The sequence below is a fragment of the Nannospalax galili genome, unplaced genomic scaffold, assembly GCF_000622305.1.
Source record: "Nannospalax galili isolate Female #2095 unplaced genomic scaffold, S.galili_v1.0 scaffold717, whole genome shotgun sequence".
NCBI lineage: Eukaryota > Metazoa > Chordata > Mammalia > Rodentia > Spalacidae > Nannospalax > Nannospalax galili.
The window spans coordinates 1532741-1553142 of record NW_008339763.1 but is presented as its reverse complement, the minus strand read 5'-3'; the positions used below and the strand labels follow the sequence as shown (position 1 = coordinate 1553142).

The following is a 20402-nucleotide window of genomic DNA, read 5'->3' as shown; positions in this document are numbered from 1 at the left end:
TTCTAGCCACATCTGTGAAAGTGCTTTGTCCTTCCAGCACAGGACCTGTCCAGTTGAGGCATCTGGAGGAGAAACTGGGTAACTGCAGAGCCGTTGCTAAATGTGAATGTGGATTGTGTAACAAAGGGGTGGGGGGACAGCAGGACTTCTGAAACCACAAGGTGACAATGTGACCACTGGAATCCCAAACACCAAGAGGCTCCACATGGAAATGGCGGCTGCTTCCCTGAACTCGTCCTGGGCACCCTGTCCCATCGCTGCTTGTGCCCTGCACCCTCTGCTATAGTAATCGCAGCCATGAGCACAGAATATACTGAGCCTGTGACCTATTATCACTTGTCCCACAGTGGCCTGGCAGGCAATCTGAACGTGATATGGAAGAAAGAGTTCCATCTACAACTGCTTAAAAATGCAACACATGGGGCTGGAGAGAGGGCTCAGCAGTTAAGAGCACTGGATGCTATTGCAGAGGACCCAGGTTATAATCTCAGCACCCACACGGTGGCCAACAACCGTTCTTAACTCCAGTTCCAGGAGATTCAATGCCTCTTCTAGCCTCCACAGGCATTGCATAACATGGGTGCACTAACATACATGCAGACAAAACACTCATATACATAAAATAAGAACAATTTTTTTTTGGTCTTTTTGAGACAAGGTCTCCCTGTAGCCCCAGCTGTCCTGGAACTCACTATGTAGACCAGGCTGGCCTTGAACTCACAGAGATCCGCCTGCCTCTGCCTCCTGAGTGCTGGGATTTAAAGGCGTGCGCCACCACGCCTGGCAAGAACAAAATTTTTAAAATACAATACTTAATAAATTTAACTATAAATGTACCCTGAAAGGAATTAAAGACAGGTTACATATGCTGAATTTTGTTGCTGCTGGCCTTGAACGTGCTACATAGCCAAGGATGATCCTGAACTTTTTACTTTTTAAGATTTTTATTTTTATTTTCTATGTATGAGTTTCTATGTGTACCACATGCATGCAGTGTCTGTAGAGGCCAGAAGAGGGCATCAGATCCCCTGGAACTGGAGTTATGGGTGATTTTAAGCCACCACATGGTCCTGAAAACCGCCGAGCTTGGGTTTTTAAGTGCTCTTTTTACCTCTCTGAGCCATCCCTTGGGCCCAGCTCTGAACTTCTGATCCTCCTGCCTCTACCTCCCGAGTGCTGAGACTACAAGTGTGTGCCTGGTTATCGGTGGTGCAGAGGCAGCCCTGCAGCTTTCTCAAATCAACCTGCAGACCCAACATCAGCCCTAACCACAGGGGAATTGCAAGGAACCCCACATAGTCAAAACAATCTTCTAAAAATTTTTTATTTTACATGTCTGATTTTATGTATATAAGTGCACCACATATATGCAATGCCCATGGAGGCCAGAAAAAGGTGTTGGATCCCCTGGAGCTGAAGTTATAGATGGTAGTTGGCTACCATGTGGGTGATGGGAATTGAACCCGGGTCCTCTGCAAGAGCAGTCAGTGCTTTTAACCACTGAGCCATCCCTCCTGCCCCTCAAAACAATCTTTTGTTTTTTGTTTTTTGTAATATTTTATTTATATTTTTATTATTTTATGTGTATGGTGTACTGCCTGTGTGTATGTGAGTGCACCCATGTCGTGTAGTGCAATGCCTTGGAGGTCAGAAGAGGGCTTCGGATTCCCCTGGAACTGGAGTTAAGGATGGTTCATAGCCGCCATGTGGGTGCTGGGAATTGAACCTGGGTCCTCTGCAAGAACAGTCAGTGCTCTTAACCACTGAGCCATCTCTCTAGCCCCTCAAAACAATCTTTAAAGAGAAAAAGTTACAAGCTAGAGTGGTGATACATGCCTGTAATCTCAGCACTCAGGAGGCTGAGGCAGGAGGATTGAGAATTTAAGACACAGTGAGACTGTCTCAAACAAATAAAAAAAGACATGAAGGTTGCACACATCCTGACCCCCACACTCAGCTACCTGGATGGACCTGGGCTGGCACAGGACACATATGAACAGAACAGACCTGAACCCCCTGTCTGCAACCGACTCATTTCCAACACAGGTGCCAGGTGCACATGGTGAGCATAGAACAGCTTTCGCAGTACACTGTCTGGTATCCATGGGAATGAGGCTGGACCCTCAGATCCCCGTCAAAAATTAATTCAAGCAGAAACAAGGACTTCTTGTGAGAGCTAAGTTAATAAATCTCTCAGGAGAAAACTTGGGAACTCACCTGCACACCTGGGTCCAGCAAAGTCTTAGACATGGCACTAAATGAAAGTGACAAGAGAAACAAGACCCAGTGGCATTATCGGGACACTGCTTCGGCTGGGTCAGGCGGCCATGCCTATGAGCCCAGCACAGTGCAGAGAAACTGAGGCTAGCCCGGAAGCAGACAGTAGCTAGCAGATAGAGCCACCAGAGGCTGGGAATGGCTGCTGATGGGTACAGTATCTTTTTCTGAAACTGTGGCCACTCACCTCTAAAGGAAAGTCTCAGAGCTATGCACTTAGAGAAGGCAAAATGTGTGCCATTAAAATTATCTCAAGCAACTGCTCGAAACAAACACAGAGTCATGGCAGCCTGGGAGCCCTGGGCACTGACCTGCTGGCAGCCCACGTCAGAGGGGGCGTGAGAGGCCCGGCTGCTCCTCATGTGGCTCTGTATTATGTTACCTTTGTCCAAAAATAATAAAGCTTTCAAAAATAACAAAATAACAACTGAAAGTATAAACAAAATTGACCAAAAGAAAGCCCAGGTCCAAGGTGGAGCACACTACTGCTGGCTGGCCCCCAGGGTCAGAGTCTCAAGGAGGCAGTCCTGCACCCACCTTTTGGACTTGCTGTCCCCCCTTTCTGAGGTCGGCCTTCACCTTCTCAAGCTCCTCCTGTGCCTCAGCCACCTGTGCCTTCTTTGTCTCAATCTGCAAAGAAATGAGCACAGGCTTCCGTCCCCATCCAGACCTGCCTGAGGATGTCTGTCTATTGCTCTTAGCCCTAATTCTTTTTGGTTGGGGGTTACAGGAGAGGGAACCCAGGGTCTCATGAATGCTAGACAAACTACCTCAGATCTCACCCCAGCCCCAGCCCTACTTTCTCTAAATCAGCTGACAGAGCAGCCTGGGGGAAGACGCTGTGGAGCTCCACCGGGCTGGCCTGCTCTGTGGCCAGGAGCAGAATGAGGCCAAGAGGTCCCAGCAGGGCCACCTGCAGCAGCCACAAACTGACCCAGACTCCCCAAAGACCCCTGCTGCTCTGACTTCCCAAACCTGCACACTAGCTGTCCTGGCAGGGAAATGAGCTCAGTGCCAGGCTGGCTCTGCGCCTAGAAGCTGGCTCTGCCCATGGTTGACCAGGACATGGCCCTGGGCAGCTCCAAGTCCCTGGTCCCTGCCTCCTGGAGCATCTACTACACAATCCTGTGCCCCATGGCTACCTGTCCCTAGAGAAGACCTTAAGAGTAAAGTGGTCAATGTGGGCAAGCTGTACCACAGGTGCTTTCACACCTTTGTCTGGAGTCTGCATCAACTTCTCGAAGGTCTTAGGGGTTGCTCGCTGATGGTTACAGAGGATGGCCACAGCCCAATTTGCCCAGTTGTAAGCCAAGACCTTGGAGTGTAGGCTGTCTTCAGCTGAGCGAAGACAGTGACAAGTGTCCCGCACCTGCACCTGCACTAAGCCTGCTCCCTCCCTCTTGCCCCCATTTCTTTGGTGGTGCTGGGGATAGAAGGCAAGGGTTTGGCATGCTGGGCAAGGGCTCTACCACTGAGCTGCATCCTTGGCCTGAGGATTTTTCTGAACGTGTTATAAACTTGGTCCCTCCTATGGCACAAAGACCTGAGTAGGGAGTCAAGGACCTGTCAACGGTGGCCCCACAAGCCAGGCCAAGCAGTTTAACCATAGTAATGAGGCCTGGGGGGCAGGAAGGCACTGAGAGTCCCATCTTCTTAGGGTGCTGGAGTCTGTCCTATTGGCAGGAGCTGAAGCTGGGATGGGGTGGGAGCCCCAAGCCATCCCAGGCTCAGTCATCTCCTTCTAGGAAGGAGGAGCCCAGAAGCACTGGGGCCTGAAGAAGGATGAGACAGGGTTGTCTGAATTTATAGAGTCTGGGGTCCTCTCCACAGGAGCCCCAAGTCAACACTGAGGCCTGGTACATTACACTCAGGACACGGCTTTACCAGGCAACAGTCCCACCAGGTGCAGCATCAGGAACTGGGGCTGGAGGTAAGCCTTGCTGAGTCACCCACCTGCATTGCCATTTGCTCTGTCAATCTCAGGATTCTACCTGCAGAATCCCAAATCCAGGCATTCCAGACCAGCATGGCCGTCTTATGGGATTAAGAAGTCATCCCTGGATACAGACCCTGTCTGCATTTGTTTCCTCCCAGGCTTGGCCTGTGAAGACACTCCAGTGTCCAGGTTTTGGCCTCCCAAGACAGTTCCTCTACTGGGGGCTTCCCACTTGCATGCCAGCCCTAATACCTGAAAAATGGCCTCAGGGCCACATAGCTTCCTGGCCTCAGGCCAGTCATCATGGCTGCCTGGGGGATAATGGGGAAAGAGCCTGGATTCAACAGCACTGAGTCAGTACTTTGCTGTGACCAAAGCTCCCAGACCTGAGGGTCTCAGTGCCCCCTTTAGGAAGCCCTGACTAGGGAGTGGGCACAGGTGGTGGGCACGGATCAGCCTTTCTGTGTTGAGAGAAGGGTAGCAGCAGTTGTTGGATGACTTGTCACGGCTGCACAGCTACATGCAGGGAAGGGAAACAAAGACTCTAGGTTGGCAGCAGAGAAATGAAGCCTTAAGCTGAGAGGGTCTGGGGGGTGGGGACAGGTCAAGGGGCCGTGGAGTACAAGGGCCTGTTAGGGACAGAGCAGTAAGGCCCTGCCCAGGGGAGGCAGGTTGGGGCAACTGCAGACCAAGGAGGGAGGAACAGCTGGAAGAGGAAAGCCGGAAGGGTGCACACCTCCCAGCTGGGCCTCCCCCGCTGTGGGCGGTGCCTCCCTCCCAGCCTTGGGCGGTGCCTTGCCCCTCTGGGACCAGTCATGAGCATCCTCTACCACCAGAGAGCTATGTCAAGGTGCAGCCCTTAGGCAGTGCACACAGGAGACGGTCTGGCAGCCCTTAGGGTCAGGTGTGAGGACCTGCTCACCACTGGTCAGTGACCATAGTTGCTCCTGCAGAGTGATGGATGCACTGTAGGTCCAGAACACCTTGGCTGTCAGCCCATCCATCAAGTCCTGCAGGTGTCTGTTCAGGCTGGAAGTCTGCACAGTGAGAGGAGACAAGGCAGGGTGGTTTCCTCAGAAACAAGTCTCACGGGCCATTCTCGGCCTCAAGGAGGCGGGCAGGGAAGAGGTTCCTAGCTGCTAGGTCACAGGGGCACAATGGGGCCAAGGACAAGCTAGACTTGGGCTCCCACTCCTTCTCTGGGTCCCTGGCACCTGTCATTGCTTTGAAAATACACGTAGGCTTACAGTCAGTGCATCGAAGAGGTCGTCCCCAGGGTCCTTGCCCTCCATGAACTGCTGAAGGTTCCTGAACACCTGAAATGAGAGCAGAACCTGCTGTGCCGACACTCCCAAAACAGAAGCCAGCCGAGCAGGACGGCTCATGAGGACAGGAACGAGCACACACACACCAGGAGAGGGGTGTGAGGAGGTGAGCACACTCGGTCCTGGAGACAGGCTCTACCAGCACAGTCCCAGGCTACTCCCTGGGAACCTGTGTCTTCATGCCTCCCACCCTAATCCCGCAGTCACTGTCAACTCATCCATGTGGTCGAGGCTGGAGCTGGTCTTTTGTTTCTCTATAAACTAGTCAGTGACTTCAAAAAGCAGCTAAATCCTAGCCCCCTCTTCTGCCCACTTCCACCCCAGTGACCCAGGACCCTGAAATTGTGGCCAGGTCAACACACACAAGATCACAGAGCCTCAGGAGACCATCAGGGTTGTGGTATCCAATCTGCTTTCTCTGGTCACTTTTAAAAGACAGGCCATGTCCCAGAGGAGACTGCCCATGCTGTACCAGCTTCTTGATTTAGCCTACTCATCCGCTGAAGGAGTCAAGGTGGCTTCCGGCTCCATGGACATCAGCTCTGGGCTTCCACACTGATCTCCCAGAGCCCACACAACAGGCTGTGTCCCCTGTAGCTGGTTGGTAACGACCAGGGAGAACCAAGGCCCCATGCTCAGAGCCAGTTTTCCCATCAGCCTGTGACGTTGCAGTAAGAACCATCTTGCAGACCCACAAGAGGCCAGCCGCCTCCCAGCAAGACACTGGGAGAGGGTGGCCCTGGGATGCACAAGCTTCTTGACATCCTTTCTCTCTGGTTTTCACACTACTGACATCAAAGAGTTATATCCTGTTTTTTCTCCTCCTCCCCTCCCTCCCTCCTCTCTCCCTCTCCCTGCCCCCCCCCACCTCTTTTGAGACACAGTTTCCCTGTGGCCCCAGCTGGCCTGGAATTCGCTATGTAGACCAGGCTGGTCTCGATTGCACAGAGACCCGCCTGCTTCTACCTCTGGATGCTGGGACTACAGGCGTACGCGTCTGTGTTCTTTTGTTTTCTTGAGATGGGGGTGGTCTTAAGGGTGTGGCCCAGGCTACCCTCAGATCCACAATCTTCCTGCCTCGACCTCCCAAGTGCTGGGGGCAGGTGTGTGCCACCATGCCCAGCTCATCCTGCTTTTTGTTATATCACGTGCATTTTTGCACAGTTCAGCATTCCTCTGGGCACCAGAACAGCTATCCGATGCTCTGCAAGAGCAACACAGACCCTCCACCAGGCGTTGTTCCTGCCTCTGAGCTTGGTAGAGCACCCTGAGCGACCCTCACCTGGGCCCATGCTTTTGTAAGCCGGCTTCACTCTGTTATAGTCCCTGTATAGGACACTCACAAAGCCAGACCACCCAATGGAGGAGTGGCCATGCCACATCCCCTGGACTGCACCTGCTGCCAGAGTGGACCAGCTACCTGCACACAGCCACCCTAGACACCTTTCACAAACTTCCCATGTCTGAATCAGTGAGTGGGTGATTAGAACATGATCCATCAACATCATGAGGATTTGGTATCCATTGAGACAGGTGACACCATCACTCCAAAGACAGCCAATCCAGAGGAAACATGCTCCCCAAGTTCATTTTCTGTCACTGAAACCCATCTGCAGACCAGAGTTTACACAACCCGCACAGAGCCACCCATTCCTGGACCACCAATGTCAGCCGAATGGGGGTCTTTATCACAAGGGTCAGTCAGCATGCTCAACCCATCTGTGTCCAACACCGCAGCAGGGGTGCCAGGACACAGCCAGAGCCCCAGCAGGATAGGACAGCCTTCCTGTCCCGGAAGAGAGCACCAAATCATGTCCTCCTCGTAAACTCCTAATGTGGCCTCCTGTGGAAATGGGGTATAACTGTCAAGATGAGGTCACACAGAGCAGGGTGACTGTGACCCAGGAAGGACAGTGTCAGGTGAGAGACGATGACAGGAGGTATGTGTGGGGAAGGCAGCTGTGTTCAGCAGAGGCAGAGCATAACCAGCAACTGCAGGGAGACAGAGCAGAAGCCAGCCCAGCAGGAAAAGGGTCTCACGGGTGTGAGCTAAGGCCAAGGTATGAAGAACCCGTCACACCAAAAGACCAGGGAGGCACAAGGAGCAGCTTCTCCCTCCGAGTTTCCAAGGAGGTGACTTGCCAACACCCCGACCCCTCCTAAACTGAGAGACTACAACAGATGTGTACGGTTAAGCCCCTGGCCTGTGGCACCTTGTCGCACAGCCACTGGAGATACTGGGGGGATGCAGCAGGCTACAGCACGTCCCCTGTAGCTCTGCCATGCTCTAACAGAGACCCCATTGTGGGCATAGTCACCAAGGTCACTCACAAGCTTCTCCACGGTCACACGGTTATGGTAGCAGATGGAACCCTTTCCCAAGAAGTCCAGCTCCACAACATGTTCTCGACCATCTGCCTGTGCGTGCAGCCAGATGTGCTCCCCACGGAGCGAGCAGCAGCCCACAGTGTCGGCCGTCTCACCCTCCTCCTCCTTGTTTCCTGTCTGCAACACCAGCTGGACCAGGGACACTGGTCAGTGTTGTGGTTCATGACATAGGAGGACATGCACACACAGCACTCAGGTACACACCCACACAGAGACGCATTGTACACAAACACATATGCATACAACCACATATGCACACACAGCACTCAGAATATACACCCACACACAGACACACTGTACACAAACACATATACATACAACCACACACCACGCTCAGGCATATACAGTGGCATATGCACAGGCATGCACACACAGAAGCACACATACACACACACACACACGCACACACGCACGCACACACAGGCACACTGCACACGCCTTTCTATCTGACGGAGGCTCCGGCTCCACACAGAAGCCACCGCTGACCCTGCTACCCAGCCCTCAAGGTCTGCACACCACGCTGTCTGTACCTTATCAATGAAATAAAGGGCCAACACCCTCTGTCTTTTCTTCATTTCTGGTGATTGCCAGTCAGCCTGGTACTGAGCATAGATCTCATCTACAGCCCCCTCGAGCATCGAGCTACCTCACACTTCTGCCAGTCCCTCTCCCCCTAGGTAAAGAGAATAAATATCACTCCATGTCCTAGTGAAGAGGCGGAACAGGACTGGATCTCTCCCCACCTCAGGCATCCTCAGGCAGGCCGGGTGGAGTAAGAGATGGGGGGGCAGACTAAAGTAGTATGAGCCCCCACTCGAGTTCCTGTTTATAGACTGCAGCCACTGGGTACAGCCATTCTCAATGGCGCTGGCTGATCCTGGAGAGTCTCTCAAGGCTGCACTGCCCGACTGAGGAGCCTCCACATCTGCCTCCCCAGAACAGCACATGGGGGAGAGCCTGACACACTTGCTTTGGGACACAGAGCTTCCTGGAAAGCCACACTCTCACCTTCAGTTTGGAGCTGGGGGTCAGCATAACATACTTGATGGATTTCTGGACATTCTCTATCCACGCAGCCAGCCACATGACTGTGTGGTCCGAGTGCACCTCTTTCCACTGGTGACTGGCTGGGGGATCAGGAATCTTGGAATCCCTGCAGTGGAAGAGAGACAAACATAGTTTCAAGTCCTTGGTCCTGACGTAGGAGAAACTCTGGGTGACTTTCCTAAACTGTGGCCTGTAGCCAAACTCCGTGCAAGTACAGTCTCAGAGCTGGCTCCAAGCTGCATAGGCCAATCGCTGTCAACTTGCCCTGTATATGCATATACAACATACACACATGCATACACAATACACACAGACACACACACATATGAACAGACACACACACACAGTCCAAGGTCAGACCAGAAAAGAGTTGTCATCCAGCAAGGCCACTGGCTCTGTAGAGAGATCTACACCTCCAACTCAGACAAGGGGCTGTTGCACACCAGCTCTGCCACCTGGGGCCAGTGGGGCTGGGGGTAGGATGGGCTCCACCTAGCACATGGTTCACAGGACCGTAACACAGTAGTACAGCACTACCAAAACACAAGCCCCACGCTCCAACATGCTGATAGGCATGTGTGAAGAGCAGTACTGAAAATGCTTAGACTTCTTCCCACTGGGCGAGGTGGAATCTCTGCGGCAAGTAAGAGGCACCACCATAGCCCACCTGCTGACCCAGAGCCCTGAAGGATCCAGGGCTCGTGGGAACAGTGCTTGGTGTTTTGGGCCACACATCATCCTGTGAGGGGTACCATTCCCAGAAGAGCTAAAGATAAAGTTCACCTCACCAGGGAGCCAGGGGTAGACCTAGCCAGGGTCCAGTGCTTGCCCAGGACAGCCCGGCTGGCCACGTCCCGTGCACCTGCTGCAGTTGATGATCACGTCCTCTGGCATGACTGTCCTTTTCAACATCCCCATCTTGGGATGGTCACCACGGCCACAGAACAACCCTGGTGGCTCCATCTTGAAATTGCCAATTTTTCTCTGTGGCCATCTAAAATACAGTAGCCAAACTTCTGAAGTTTTTTTAAATAACAGCCCTAAGTGAGTCCCTGAATTCAGGTCCTTCCTTAGACAAGTCTTCCCATGTCCCACACCATGTACCAGAGATTCTGCTGACAGAGTGGCCCACCCCAGGCTCCCAGTGACAGAGCCATACTACCCCCAGATCCCATCCAGAAAAAATGGGCTCTATTAGCATACCCTTCTCCCTTTTGTGAGCCCAGGAGTAGGGGATGGGGTGACCAAGGGTACCCCTCTTCCAAAGTATTGTAACGTCTCAACAATGAAAATGGTAAAATTGCTGGGCATGGTGGCACACAGCTTTAATCCCAGCACTCGGGAGGCAGAGGCAGGCGGATCTCTGTGAGTTCAAGGCCAGCTTGGTCTACATAGTGAGTTCCAGGACAGCTAGGCGACCCTGTCTCGAAAAGAATAAAAAAAGAAAAAAAAATGTTAAAATCCTCTGACCCACTAGCTCCACTTTGACGATCCCATCCTATGTAAATCATCCATGTCAGTGTGATAAAAATTTTATTTTGGGGACAATTGAAGAAATCTCCAGCCAGGCATGGTGGCGCATGCCTTTAATCCCAGCACTTGGGAGGCAGAGGCAGGAGGATCTCTGTGAGTTCAAGGCCAGCCTGGTCTACATAGTGAGTTCTAGGACAGCTGGGGCTACAGGGAGACCCTGTCTCAAAAAGACAAAAATAAATAAATAAATAAATAATTAAAAGATTTATTTATTTTATGTGTATGAATGTTTGCCTTCCATGGTATATGCAATTGCGCTATGTGTATGTAGGGCCTGTGGAGGCCAGAAGAGTTAACAGGCAGCTGTGAGCTGCCATGTGGGTACTAGGAACTGAACCAGGGTTTTCTGCAAGAGCAGAAAGTGCTCTAACTGCTGAACCATCTCTCTAGTACCATTAAAGATTGATTGACTGATTTTGTATTATTGAGACAGGGTCTCCCTGTAGCCCCAGCTGACCTGGAACTCACTATGTAGACCAGGCTGGCCTCAAACTCCCAGAGATCTGCCTGCCTCTGCCTCCTGAGTACTGGGATTAAAGGCATGTACCACCATGCCCAGCTTAAAGATTTATATGTATATGTGTGTTTGTGTATGTGGACATGTGCAGTTGAGTGCAGGTACCCTCACAGTCCAGTCCATCTGATCCCCCTGGAGTTATAGTCAGTTGTGAACTGCCCAACTGGGTGCTGGGAACTGAACTCAGGTCCTCTGCAAGAGCAGTACACACTCTTAACCACTGAGTCACCCCTCCAGCCCCCAGCCTCATCTCTTAATACTACTGTAATGGCCATTACATCCCAAGGGGCGTTTTGGAGAGAGCCTTCAAATCACAGCATGACGGTACCTTAGCAACAGGGGAAAACGTAACAAAATGCTAAGTGGGGGAAGCACATCATGTAATACTTATCACAACTGTGAAAGCCTAATGTGTGTGAGGAGACACAGGGACACAGACTCAGGGAAAGGGTTTGCAGCAATGCAATTGGTTCTCTCCTCCCACTTCCTCACCAGCGAAGCCTCAGCCCTGTACCAGGCCTGGCTCACAGTCATCCAAAGGGGGTGTGGGGAAACAATGGGACACAACACAATTCCACTTCTTTCTGTTCAAAGCAGAGCCTAGGGGAGACTACCTGGTATGGGACCCAGCATGTGTAGCCATCGCAGCAGGCCCAAGGCCCATGCCGCTGGACTGGGCCCCTCACCTGTGCTTTGTAGCTCTGACAGAATAAGCCCACATTTACCCTCTGTGCCAATAATCATTAGGGGCCAAACAAAACAGGAGCACACACTGGACAGCCTGCCCCACACGCATCACTGGGTGTTTCTCCATGTTACTACACGTCTGGTGGTTAGTGGGAGAGAGGACCAGAAACAGCTCAGGACCGGGGAGGACAGGCCACACTGTCCCTGCCAGTGATCCTGGGTCCATTATGAGAACCTTAACTTTGATTGCAAGCCATAAGTCACCTCCAATATTATACCTAAATTCAGACCCATAAAACCTATACAAGTGGAGCTGGAGAGATGGCTCAGCGGTTAAGAGACTGACTGCTCTTGCAGAGGACCTGGATTCAATTCCCAGCACCCACATGGTGGCTACGAACCGTCCTTAACTCCAGTTCCAGGGGAATCCGAAGCCCTCTTCTGACCTCCACGGCATTGCACGACACGGGTGCACTCACATACATGCAGGCAATACATTCATACACATGAAATAAAAATAATAAAATATTTTTTAAAAACCCTATACAACTGTGAATGCCCTGGGATAAAAAGGTAAAAAAATCTTTGTGACCTTCGGTGAGGCAAAGATTTCTTAGACACAATATCAAGAGCACAGCCCATTAAAAAAAAATAACACTAGATTTCCATCAGTATCAAAAACTTCTCCCAAGAACACTTAGGAAAATTAAAATAAAATATAAGCCACAGATGGAGTGAAACATTTTGGCAAATCATATTTCTGGTTAAAATTTTAACAGAGTAGGGCACAGTGATATATGCATGTACTCTTAGCACTTGGAAGGCAGAAGCAGAAGGATCAGGAATTCAAGGTCAGCCTCAGCTACATACCAAGTTTGAGGCCTGGGCCACATGGGATCCTGTCTCGATAAATAAGGTTGGAGAGATGGCTCGGTAATTAAGAGCACATACTGCTCTTGTAGAGGACTGAATTCAACACCCAGCACCCCAGTTAGGCAGCTCAGAATTGCCTGTAACTCCAGCTAAAGGGGATCCAACACTGTCTTCTGGATTCTGTGGTTCACTGCACTCGAGTGCACAAACCCACATGTAGACACACTCATATACACACAATTAAAAATAAATAAAACAACTGGGTATGGGGGTGCATACTACCCAGCACTTGGGAGACAGAGGCAGGTGGATCTCTGTGAGAACTAGGCCAACTTAGCCTATATAGTGAGTTCCAGGCCAGCTGGATCTACAGGGAGATCCTGTCTATAAACAACTAGATAAACATATAAAATAACATTTAAATAGGGGCTAGGATATGGCTTAGTGGTGCAACACTTGCCTAGCATGTTTAAGGCCCTGGATTCCATTCCAGGATTACCACCAAAAAGAAAAAGAGAGTTAATCTTAAGTAGGACAACATTAATCATGGGTCCATGGAAGGCACCCATAATCCCAGAACCGGGGAGGTAGAGCCAGGGATCCCTGGGACAAACTGGTCAGCTAGACCAGACGAATCAGCAAGCCCTGGGTCCAGGACAAGGCCGTGCCTTGGAAAATAAAGTGAAGAGTGAGGCAAGGCTCCCGCTGTCACCTCTGCTTCCACACGTCCCCACACCCGAGCCCATACACATGCAACTCACAATATTAATTAGGGAATAAAGATGAATACATCGAATAATTGATAAATTAACATTTCCTGTTTATCAAGGCCTCACTGAGGTGAAAGGCAAATAAGTCTCACATAGAGGGTCATGGTGCCCTCTGGTGAGGAAACTGTACCAGGGGCCATGCTTCAAAGTACACAGAAGCCAGGAGATGGCTCACCAGATAAAATCAAGTCACCCGAGTGTGATCCCCAGAACCCCCATGGTGGAAGGACAGGAGCAACACCCACAAGCTGTGCTCTGACTGCACTTGGGCGCTGTGGCACAATTCCCTACCACACACAAATAAATAATTAAATGTAAAAACTCTAGGAAGGAGTGACCGTGAACAAAAGGAACTATCACATGACAAAGCGCACAGAAAGCTGCCAGGGGCCACGAGGGGATTTGCCAGGAGAGCCTTGCGGTTTCTAGGGAACTGGACAGGAAGGCAGCTGGACTCACACCTAACACACTTTTTTTTTTTTTTTGGTCTTTCTGAGACAGGGTCTCCCTGCAGCCCCAGCTGTCTTGGAACTCACTATGTAGACCAGGCTGGCCTTGAACTCAGAGATCCGCCTGCCTCTACCTCCTGAGTGCTGGGATTAAAGGCGTGTGCCACCACGCCCGGCCTAACACACTTTTTTAAAATGAGGAAAGACAGAAACCTCACGCAGTACTGCTGTCTCCATACCCCATGCCTATTTTCCTGGGCCATTGGCAGCAGCCATGCTGGGGAAATACTGTGGCCACTGCAAGCTGGGAAGGTTGTAGAGATGGCAGCTGGCTGGGCACTCACCCCAGAGTGTCCCGCCTGCCAGGTCCAGGGTGGCTGCTGTGGCCACCAGTGACACCTTTCTCCAGTCATTGAAGAAGTTATCTTGGAAAACCTCCTTTGTCATATACTCAAGATGCAACATCTTCCCATAAAAAGTGGCAACCTCCTCAGCTGCCAGGCTCACCTTCATGGGCTTTCCTGCAGAGAGCAGACACTGACTGACGACCTGCCACATGCTGTCCAGGTGACACAATGCTCCTACTTTAGAACGAGCTTCAGTGCGTACTGTGCCCTGAGCATATCCACAGTTGGAAATGGCACACTACGTAGGTGAGTTAACCACTATGTGCTCCTGCAAGAAGTCCTGGGGACATCACTGTGGGGTCTCCAACAGCTCCAGCCATTGACACCTTTCCTTCTTCATTACAGTGTATGTGGCTACTACGTTTATATTATGTGTAAATGCACCACTTGCATAGTTTTATTATTTTGTGTGTGTGTGTGTGTGTGTGTGTAACGTGGGGCACACATGCTATGGACCACATGTGGAGGCCTGAGGATAACTGTGGAATTGTTCTCTCCTTCCATCTCTCCATGGGTCCTAGGGGTCAATCTCAGGTGCCAGGCTTGTGCGGGAACTGCCTTTACCATCTTGCCATCTCGCCAGCCCACATTTCGTTTTTCAAACATTCGTTCTGAAACTTTTCAGATGTTGCGTTAACAGACTTTCGCAGGATTACCATGCTACCCACCCTAGTGTTCTGTCTGGCTCCAGTGCAGGAAGTCTTCAAGCACAGAGGGGAGATTCTGAACAGGTCATAAGTATGATGGTCCACACTTTGCCACTGTGAAGTGTTAACTTTTATTTTGCTCCTATAATTTCTACATGGAAATTTACGTTTTAAGATCACACATGTTGGGAGCAAGGGTTTGGCTCCCAGAGAGTGCTTACCTGACATGCATGAGGCCCTGGGTTCAACACCAGCACTAAAACAAAATGGAAATGTTTCTTTAAAATGAATGTGTTGGGGACCTAGAGAGATTAAGAGCACTGGCTGCTCTTGCAGAGGACCCAGGTTCACTAATTCCCAGAACCCACATGGCAGTTAACAACAGTCTGTAATTCCAGTTCCAGGGGATCCAACACCCACTTCTGACCTCTGCAGGCATTGCATGACACAGGTGCACTTACACATATGCAGGCAATACACTCATACATATAAAATAATAAATAAAAATTTAAAATGCATGTGTTGGGCCATGCCAGGCACAGTGGTACACACCTATAATCCCAGCACTGGAAGGTACAGGCAGGAGGATCAGGAGTTCTAGGTTATCTTTGGTATATACCAAGTTCAAGACCAGCCTTGGCTAGAGAGCCTGTCTCAAAAGCAAAAACAAGGGGATCTGGGTCCTTGGGCCACTGGCACAGTGGCTCCATTTATTTAAGAAACAAACTGGGCCAGGGTCAGTGTTCCACACTGTACAAGGACGCACATGGCACCCACTGTGTGCACCCGACACCACCCCTCACCCTGGGACTGGCCCTGGATGCAGACATGCACTGCTAATGTAGACTCAGGTCAGTTGGTGGCCAAAAGGGCTTACCCCAACCCTGGAAGTCTAGGCATGACCTTTGCCCCAAGCACTCAACCTGGATCTCTCCTCCCTCAGAGCAGCCTGCCAATCCCCATCCACATCTACACACACACACACACACACACACACACACACACACACAGAGTTTATGGGGGACACCAGGCAGATCCCTACAGGGCCCCTGCCCTCTGTGAAATCGACAGGTCAGTCTTGTCAGGAAACCCTGGAGCCTGGAGCCCAGACAGGGAAGAGGACTTTGCATCCTATATAGGGAAAGCTTGCGTATCTCAACACACTGACCATGTGCAGAGAGGGACTGTGGCACCAACGCACTCACGGGCACATGTGCCCTCTCCTTCACCATCACAGAAGCAGCACACTCCGTCAGGCGGACGGGCCCCTGTGCTCCAGCTGCCTCCACTTCACACCACCCTTTGCTCTTCTTGTCCCACCTGAAAAGACAGGAAAACCCTGAGAGCCAGAGCCCGGCCCCACACGGGCTGCCCCAGCTTTCGACCTCATGGATTCCTCCCCATGGCTCTAGGTGTGCACTTGACCTACAAGGCCTAAAGAGGGAGGGTAAGAGCTGACAGGTGGCCATTCCCCAGTGTGTGTCAGCCAGGATCCATGCCTGCTTCCTACACACCTACCCAGGTGTGCTACCAAGACACAAACTCGGGGGACCCAGCTGAGTGGAAAGGGGTTAGGGATGCTTCTCTCTGAGGCTCGAGGGCTCCCCAGCTGGGCCCCCTGGAACATCTTCTGTGAAGATGATGAGTCCCAGAGAACTCCTCAGTGTGACTACCACACCTGGAAGCCCTACCTGTGAGGCATGGGGAGATGGGCAGGGCAGCCCACAGGATGCTGGAGGACAGGACTCTACCTTCAGGGGAGCCAGACTGAGGGGAGCAGTGGCAGGACAGAGGCAGGACACCTCAGGGGCACTGGAGGAAGGGTTGTTACTGGGTGTGAGGGTAACGGAGGGAACCAACACAGCATGCCCGGCTGGCTCCCTGATTGCCCCCAGATCCTCTAAGACAGGGCATCCTCTTCCAGGCTAGCCCCACTCTGGAACCAAAACACAGCCCAGCGTGGGGTCACATCCTAACTGCATGAACTCTCATGGCTTGTTCATCTGATCCTGCCGCTGGCCAGCACTGCACTAGGTCCTGAGGACACAGACGCAAAGGTGAGCTGGATACTGAGATGCTGGGAGAGACGGGGGCACGTATGGAGAAGAGCACTCAAGGAGACGAGCACTCACGGAGACGAGCACTCGCGGAGAGGTGCACTGACGGAGATGAGCACTCACGGAGAGGAGCACTCACGGAGACGAGCACTCACGGAGAGGAGCACTCATGAGGCTGGGCCTTCTGCACTCCAACCTAAAGCCAGGACCCAGCTCAACCCTTGGGCGGACAGCCATCCTGCCGGGCCTTGTTAGCTCAGTGAGTAGCCTACAAGTGGCAGGTAGGCTGCTTTGAGGAGGGAAAGGATAAAGAACGTGACAGGCAGTTTGCTTTTATTTTATATTATTTTTTGAGACAAGATCTCACTATGGAGCCCTGGCTGACCTGGAACTCACTATGTAGAGCAGGGTGGACTCAAACTCACAAGAGATCCATCTACCTCTGCCTCCCCAGTGCTGGGATTAAAGGCGTGTGCCACAACTGGCACTGGTTTTTTATTGTTTTTTTGAGATTATGTAGTCCAAGCTAGCCTCAAAAGTTGTGATTCTCCTGCCTCAGCCTCCCAAGTGCTGGAAGCCCAGGTGTGTACTGTCCTGACTGGTTTGACAGGTATTTTTTTTCTTGTTCATGCAGTGAAGCATCAGACTGGGTGGATGTGGACGAGAGTGTGGGGGTGGGTGGGGAGGTTAGGGGACAGGAGACCAGGCCCTAAAGCACAGGCAGCTTCGGGAGATAGGAGGACCTGGACTAGCCTCACAGGCACTAAGCTCTGCCAGCACGGCTAAACTCTGGATGGCCGAGGGGGTGTCTCCTGAACAATGCAGGACAGGGAGAAAAGCCACGGCCACGGTTTTCAAGTGCAGTGCTTCATGAGACAGAGACAACTTAGACTCCAGAACCTACCAGACTCCACCCCAGTACCGACAGCAGAGGGTGCAAACAAGCCTCTTACAACCCACACGGGGGTTCTAAGGTTCGGGCAGATTTTACCACCATCCACGCAGGGATTCTGAGGTCCGGGCTAAACAACTTATTGTCGTGGTATTTTCCTATCCCTTCAGAGACAGGATAGCAAGCACAGCCATTAAAAGCAAGCCAGCGGGGCCTGGGCTTCTCCAAGAGACCACGATGCAGCCGGGTCAGGACTGACAGGACCTTAGGGCCCAAGAACTCAGCTGCCCCAGTAAGGGCTGAGCTCCCACCGGCAGGTCAGCAGGCTTGCCGTCAATGCTGATCCAGGAAGGTCTGACATCACTGTGCACCCAGGCCGGGAACAGCCCTCCCCGTCGCCCGCCAACACTAACCATCACTCAGCGAAGCCCGGCTGGGCGCCTACGGAAACCTCTCTGTGCAGGAGGGCAGGGTGGAAAGGCCCGCACCACGCAGACCCCAGCCCGAACAGCTGTCCCAGCCCCAGCACGCATCTGCATCTTCCTCAGTCCCCAGGAAGTCCAGCAAGGCAGGACGGAGACCGGGGGGAGGGACCGCAAGCCGCGGCCACGTGACAAGTAGTGTGGGAATTGTGCGATGGGCCCCGGACAGACCCGGAGGAGACCTGCTCCAAACCCAGCGCGGCAGCTCCGCGGCCCAGGCGGAGTCACGTGCGTGACGGAACTCCCCAGCTAGGCAGGCCCGGTGTGACCCGGCACAGGAGCGGACCCCGGCGAGCCACTACCAAGTGCTGCGCCCGCCTTACCCGGCTCTGCACGTCTTCGCGCCCCGGGAGGCCGGGCCGAAAGGAACCGGGAGGGGAACGTGCTGGAAAGGCCGGCCCGGGGACCTCCTCATCAGCCGGAGCAGCACGAGTAGGCCGGCTCCCTCCGCTAAGGCCCCCGCCCCCGGAAGAAGCCCCGGCCAGTCTAAACCCCGCCCCCTCTTGGGGCCCGCCCCTCTGGAGCCCGGCCCACCCAGCTGAAGCCCCGCCCCTGAAGCCCCGCCCCATACCCCAGCCCCGCCCCTCCTCGCGGAGCCCCGCCCGGGCCCGCCCGCCCGCTCGCCTTTGGCAGCCCGGCCAAGGGGCAAGACCTCCCCAGCAGCGCAGGCTGCACTGGCTCCACCTCTCCCAGCAGGTCAGCCTCTGTGTTCCCCTAAAGCAACCATGCGGGACCGCGGGAAGCCGGGGAACTGTGCCCACTGACACCGGCTTAGGGGGTTTCTGCTGACACCCAGCGGCCGGGGGCAGGAACAGAGGCGGGGAGAGGATAGTGGTCCCCCTGCTGGACGTAGCCAGTACTGCAGGACGTGGGCTCTGGAACGTGCTGGGCGTTCCGGGTCTATGGCTGCCTCCCCTGGACTCTCCTTGCAGACCTGCAGGGGTTGCCAGAGAGAGGAGCATGGCTTCATAGCGTTCAGGGCCTCAGCAGGTAAGAGGGGCCCTGTCTGCACATGAGACCAGGCTAGAGGAAGCATTTCGGGGACAGCTGTGAATGCTGGAGTTGACCAAGAGGCGGTCCGGAGACATAGCAGCGCTCGGCAGAGACCTGGGGGGTGCACGACAGTGCAGCTCAGGAGATGCAGGGGAATCTGATTTCAATACACAATACAACCATCTCAACACGGTCAACACAGAAAACAGTTCGCATCCCCTTCCTCACCTCGGCTGCTGCAGGGCAGGGCGTGCCACACTGCACAGTGGGGGTCGCTGAGGACCCCCGCTCCTCTACCTGGTCAAGTTTAACCTCTCTGAAGCTCAGCTTCCTCCATCACTTCCCTCATAACATCTGACCAGAGCAAGGCAGATCCGTGAAAGGCACCAGGCCCCTGAAAACTCACAGCTTGCAGTACTTCCTGCAAAAGCATGAGGACCTGAATTTGATCCTCCTTCGACCTCCACCTGAGCACACACACGTGCATGCATGTTTGCACACAGACGTGCGCTCACAAAGCTACACTTTGTGCACATGCACACAAACGCACAGCCCCACTTCAAGCCAGCCTCCTGAACTGTATGTCACATCTCCCCCAACCACCTACAACACAGCTTCTGTCCATCATTCCCACCCTCTGCCTGACTACAGGAAGTCCCCCAGAATGGTCCTGAGGGAGGGGCTGGCCACTTACCATCCACACCCGCTGCCTGGCTCATCATCCTGCTCTTTCTTGCCCTCCTGTGGGCAAGATCAGTTTTCTCCTCTTCCTTTCTGAACTCCCTGAGGACACCTGACTTGCCCTCCAACTTCTCTTTGCCACTCTCAGCCTCCTAGATTCTGTCTGCAGCCTGGGACCCTGACAGTCCCAAGCAGCTCGCTGTCACAGCATGCTTTCCTCTGGGCACCCTGTGTGCTCTGTGCCCTGTTCCAGGGTTTTCTCTCCCAGTTTCCCCGCTTCGGGTTTTCGAGCCCCTCTCCCTGCCATGTCTGCCTTCCTTTTCCTCGCTCTCAGAAGCTGGGGTCTCCAGTTTGGACTTGTCCCTCTGTGTCTTGTCTCCTACCTCTGGGTTTCCCCCGAATCTGCCACTTTCTTTTCTCTTGGTCCCTTCAGCCCTCACT

The 20402-nt window shown here is 52.8% G+C and overlaps 1 protein-coding gene across 1 annotated transcript; it reads right to left on the bottom strand.

Moving 5' to 3' along the window:
- Window positions 1-2814: 2814 nt before the first annotated feature.
- Top1mt (DNA topoisomerase I mitochondrial) lies at window positions 2815-18747 on the bottom strand (the record flags this gene model as incomplete). Its single annotated transcript, XM_029564242.1, is given in 14 exon segments — window positions 2815-2907; window positions 3488-3615; window positions 5136-5250; window positions 5461-5529; window positions 7870-8055; window positions 8457-8563; window positions 8566-8599; window positions 8935-9079; window positions 9836-9950; window positions 9953-9989; window positions 13446-13477; window positions 14063-15112; window positions 16025-16176; window positions 18611-18747. Coding segments are annotated over 12 exon segments (1359 nt in total), but the record flags the coding sequence as incomplete, so codon positions are not given.
- Window positions 18748-20402: the final 1655 nt, after the last annotated feature.